General features: G+C 54.1%; 1 protein-coding gene across 1 annotated transcript; it reads right to left on the bottom strand.

Moving 5' to 3' along the window:
- Positions 1 to 337: 337 nt before the first annotated feature.
- On the bottom strand, positions 338 to 2,489 carry LOC112105936 (E3 ubiquitin-protein ligase NEURL1; the record flags this gene model as incomplete). Its single annotated transcript, XM_026663598.2, has 2 exons — positions 338 to 654; positions 2,343 to 2,489. Coding segments are annotated over 2 exons (389 nt in total), but the record flags the coding sequence as incomplete, so codon positions are not given.
- Between the last annotated feature and the right edge of the window lie 2,543 nt (positions 2,490 to 5,032).

Below are 5,032 nucleotides of genomic sequence, written 5' to 3' on the forward strand. Positions count from 1 at the left end.
GTTGCCCCCAAAAGGCCGACTTTCTTCTCTGTATTACTGCCACTCACCAGCTGCCTACTGTCGCTGTCCACCGGGCAGAAGGTGTGCCTCACCGCACCTTTCCCGCTAGCCGAGCGGCGGGGACATCCCTGGGCATGGTGTAGAAGAGGAAGAACGGCTCCAGCTGTTTTCTTGAGATTAAAATGTAAAACCCATTGGAAAGAGTGGTTCATCTTGACTTCCCTGATGTGCTGGAGTTCAGAACTCGTTGGGGGCAAGGGGAAGTGGAAGAGCTGTCACCAGCAGGACCCTCCCCTCCCTGCCTCCAGCGTCCTTGGGGTGGTTCAGATGTTGAATTTCACAAATGATGAGTGAAGACAGAGACCCCTCGCTCCTCTCACGTCTGCCCCCCCCCCCAACCCGTGCTGATGTTCTAAGTGCTGCGATAAGTTTTGATGATATCCTTGATGGCCCGTCTGCAGATCGGGCAGCAGGCGTTGGCCATCTTCTTGAGTTTCAGCCCACACGGGTAGCAGAGACACATGTGTCCACAGGAGTAAATGACGGTATCTACCATGTTCTCGTAGCAGATGGTGCACTCGTCCCCCCAGATCCCTGAGCCAGATGGGGAGATGGGTGACTCCGGCATGCTGACCGGGGAGTTTGGAGCTGTGCCTGAAATGCAAGGAACACGGTCACTCTTTACTCTGTCATGAGTGTCTCAGGGTTAGGGAGAGAGGAGTGACTCGGTCAGAGCAGACTCCTGGTGCACCTAGTACTGCAGGGAGCACCCTGCACAGGCAGGGGGTAGAATGGGTGATTTAACAGGTCTCCTTCAATAGCTTTTGCAGCTAACCATGTCCAATACCTGAGGCCTCAGCAGAAGGTGAGAAAAGGCCATAATGCACCTGACTCAATGCACAATGCTGCACCATTGAGGAAGGGAGAATTCCTCTGGGCTCTGCTCTAGCCCATGAAAAATCCCACACCCCGGATTGGCATCGTTCTGCCAACAAATCTGCAGTGCAGATACAGCAATGCTGACAGAAGAGGGCTTCGGGCAGCAGAGCTAACGGCGTGCGGGGAGATGGCGTTCCTATGCTGCCAGAAAACCACTTCTATTGGCGTACGTTGCGTGTACACGAGGGGGCTATGCCACCATAGGTGCTGTAGTGTAGACACAGCCTAAGAAATCTGGTTCTTCTAACAACAGGTCACAGAGTCTCCATGCTGGGACGGAGGGTGGTCATGTGTTAAGGACACAAGCCTGAGAGGCAGGAGTCTTGTGCTTTATTCTCGGTTCTGCCACTGATGCACTGCATGGCCTTGGGAAAGTCACTCCGCCTCTTTGCGCCTCATTTCCCTCATTCGGCAAATGGGCACCATAACTCTGAACCTAGCTCACCTGAGCTGTGGTGAGAGGCCCAATGTATGTCTGGAAAGGGGGCAGAGCTCCTGGCAAGGATGGGGCTATATACATGCAAGAGATTCTGAGGATGGGTAACACTGCTTTTGTCATGGGATTAGTAGTACAGCTGTGCAGTTTGCCTAGCGTTTAGGCCAATACACTGCAACGGAACAGCTGCTCACTGCACCGGGGGCCAACGGGAAAACTGGCTGCCTGATCCCACGCCCAGCTGGCCCACAGAGGGAGCTCTCCAGTGTCCAAGCACTGTACATTCACTACGGAGGGCAAATTGGAAGCTGCCAACTGGGTTAGCTGCTGATTAACGGTTGGAAGGGAGGGCAGAGTGACGGCGGCAGCAGCTCTAAGGCTGGTGCATTGTTTGGTGACATGAGCAGAGGCCTGAGGCCTTGGGCAAGTCACAGATTGTGAGTTCTCTGGGCAGGGATGTGCATAGCTGGCATGGGGCACTACCCTCCTACAAACAGCCACAACCTCTCGGTGCAACGGGAATTCTGCCTCCCTCCCTCCCTCAGAGATTGTGAGGCTGGATGGAAACTTCTGACAGCCTCTGGGATTCATGGTAACGGGGCCTGGTGCAGAATAGCAATGTAAACAGCCTCCAGGCTTCTCCCCAGAGGCAGCTGCATTTCACAGGAGGGTGTACACAGTCTAGAAAGGTTGTTATCCCCCTTTGAGATTTTTGATGATGAAAGAGGCTACACAATTATTGCTGTCCAGTATCAAGGCATCTGGGCGGCTTCCACATAAAAACATTCCCCTAGGGACTTCACGGGTCTCTGGCACTTCTCCCTCACTCACTTCGGGAGCTGACAGGTGCATAGATGGATGCCGCCCCCATGCATTTAGCGCACCACTGGGCGTTGAACAGGGGAGCTGGAAGGGTGGCAGTGCAGAACATGGCAGGGACCCGCGGATGTGGGCGGGGCACACTCACCGCTGATGGAGCTGCAGAGCAGACCGGAGCCATACGTACTCAGGATTGGATCAGAAACCCCGCTGCAGAGAACCGTGGGGGAATTTGGGGCTGAAGTGGGAGAGCTCGGTGTAGATGGGCCCAGTCGCTCGGCCAATATGGTGGAACCTGGACAATAAAACAAGCACACCCGTGGTTTTTAAAAAAGCTTGTCCCCATGTGGATTATTCCAGACACTAGGCCCTGCTCCCGCCCAGGGATACCTGCCTGGGGCTTGGCGTGCGTCGCTCATTCTGATCCGTGTTAAGTGCCATCACAATGAGAGCTGGGGGTGAAATCCTGGCCTTACTGAAGGCAATGGGTGTTTTGCCATTGACTTCAATTGGACCAGAACGTAACCCTTAGTTTCCAGTCCTAACAAACCCATCCTAAGCCAAGCGCAAGATGGCACCTCACCCCCTTCTTCCCCCCCGCTGCTATCAGCTGGCCTAAAAGAGGTTTGAACGCACCCCCCACACGCACACATAAGCTGGATCCCTTTGAGCCAATGTAAATAGTTCTGCGGTTTTAAACGTCGCTTTTCATTAAACGTCACCCACAGCCTCACCCACCCATGCCCCAGCAGCGTCACATCCAGGGATGGGGCTGTGGCCAGCGGGAGAGGCAGCAGACGGCCGGCCAGGCTGGAATGGAGCCCAAGGAGTAATGAGTGCTGGACACCGCCAGGGCTTGGCACCACCAAGCTCACGCCACGGCAACCAAGAGCCGCCCGCCCAAGGGCCTGGCAGGCAGAAAAGCGCGAGTTCCGATCTCTGTCCTGCTCCACGTGCTGTGTGGCCTGAGCTGACTCATATCACCGCCCTTGGTGTCCCTTTCCTGCCTATAAAAAAGGCAACTCCTTTGCAGCTGTTTGGAAGCCTCTTGTTCTCAGGTAACCCCCCCTGCCTGGACATGGCCAGCTGGTGCTCAAAAGCAACAGACAGCAAATTAACGCAGGCCCTCAAACTGGGAAATGAGAAAACAGGACAGGAAAGATTTGTACTCATTGGCCCTGCCTGGGCAGCTGACCCCTAAGAAACCATGTAGATAGGAGCCTGCCAAGCCGCCAATGGGGAAACCTGCTGGGGGGCAAGGAGAACCAGGCACTGAGTGCTGCAGTAAGCAGATGCAACGTCCCATACTTCGTGGCAGGCCTGAGTGTGATCCCTTCTTCTGTTTGGGACTCGCCTGTCACAGGGCCCTGTTTGTGGAATCCTCTACTAGTACACGCCTACACGCCGGCTCCCAGGCCACCGGAGGCAGAAGGTACTTGACCCACATTTTCCAGCTGTTTGCGGGGGAAGCGGCCAGCTCTGCAGGGGAGCCCCAGAGACAGCATTACAAACTCACTCCGGCTCAGCCTGCTTCTTGTCCTGTTGCTATGATAATAATCAACTGAAATGTCTCCCCAGAGGCAAATACAGTATACAGACAATCACCAATCACAGATGGTGACAAGGGTCCCCCCCCCACTTCCCCTTCCCTGGGAAGGTGGATAGGGTCTGCTGGGTAACCATATTACCAATGACTGAGGGAGGATGGCTAATGGAGATCAGAGCAGGCACAAAGGAGCAACTGGTTTGTCTGGAGTTCCAAGGTGTTCAGTCTCTTGTGGCAGAGACAACAGGGATAGTTCCCGACCAGAATTTAAATACCCACGGACGCTTAGCGTCCTTCATGTTACCATATATGGAGCTGAGAAAGCGGGATCTACAGCACAGTTCAATGAGTCGGTGGCTGCTTTCAAGTGAAAAAGCCCTAGGAGGCCAGGAAAACAGTCGTGTGGACAGCATCTTGCTTCAGTTTCCTTGTGGGGGCTGGGTAAGGCTAGCTGCACTTGGTAGTCAAACCAGGCTACAAACAAATCCTAGAGTCCAGCAGGTGGAGCCACCCAAAAGCCTCCTGTAGACAACTGGAATGTAATCAAATGTCAGCCATCAGCCAGGTGGCTGACCCATTTTTAATGTAGCCAAGGTGCACTGCATGAGAAGGGCATTGGATGGGAGGTGCAGAAAGAAAACTAGCCTGTTCTGCCTCAGTTTCCCTGTCGACACCACCGAAGAGCAAGTGAAATGAAGTCCTGGCCCACCTGGCTCACTGCGTGTGGAGTTACTTGTCTCACTTCTAACTCTGTTAAACGCCTTTCCGACTCGTTACATTCCTGCTCTGACGGCGTGCACATGCCTCTGGGCAACAGCCAGCTGGGAAATACACCCAGAACACAGGACTGGGTCGCTGAAGAACAGGGACTGTAGATTCTGTTCCTGCACTGACACAGACTTGCTGTGAGACCTGAGACAAGTCACCCAGGCAGGTTTAGGCCCAGAGGCGATTTGCGAAGTGGAGATAAGAGATGAGTTGCATGGCTTATTCATCAGTGTGGTTAAAGTGCACTGAGCTCCTCAGAGGGCAGTTACGATGCGAGGGCCAAGCTGTCTTTGGAAAAGTCAGGCACCGTCTTCTACACCGAAGTGAGCAATGCCGGAATTCCTCTTCCGCTGTCAGCTGAATTGCTCCTGAAATACGCTAGGACGCCATGGTACAGCCCTCTTTCCCAGTCACTTTACTGTGCTCAGCAAGTCTTTCCGACAGATCATAAAAAGCAAGGGCCGCTCTCCTCTGCATGGACGCTGAAGATCTCATAAGAGAAGGCCTTTCCCACAACGTCCTTG

The sequence above is a fragment of the Terrapene carolina genome, unplaced genomic scaffold, assembly GCF_002925995.2.
Source record: "Terrapene carolina triunguis isolate 2854851 unplaced genomic scaffold, T_m_triunguis-2.0 Scaffold33886, whole genome shotgun sequence".
Lineage (NCBI taxonomy): Eukaryota > Metazoa > Chordata > Testudines > Emydidae > Terrapene > Terrapene triunguis.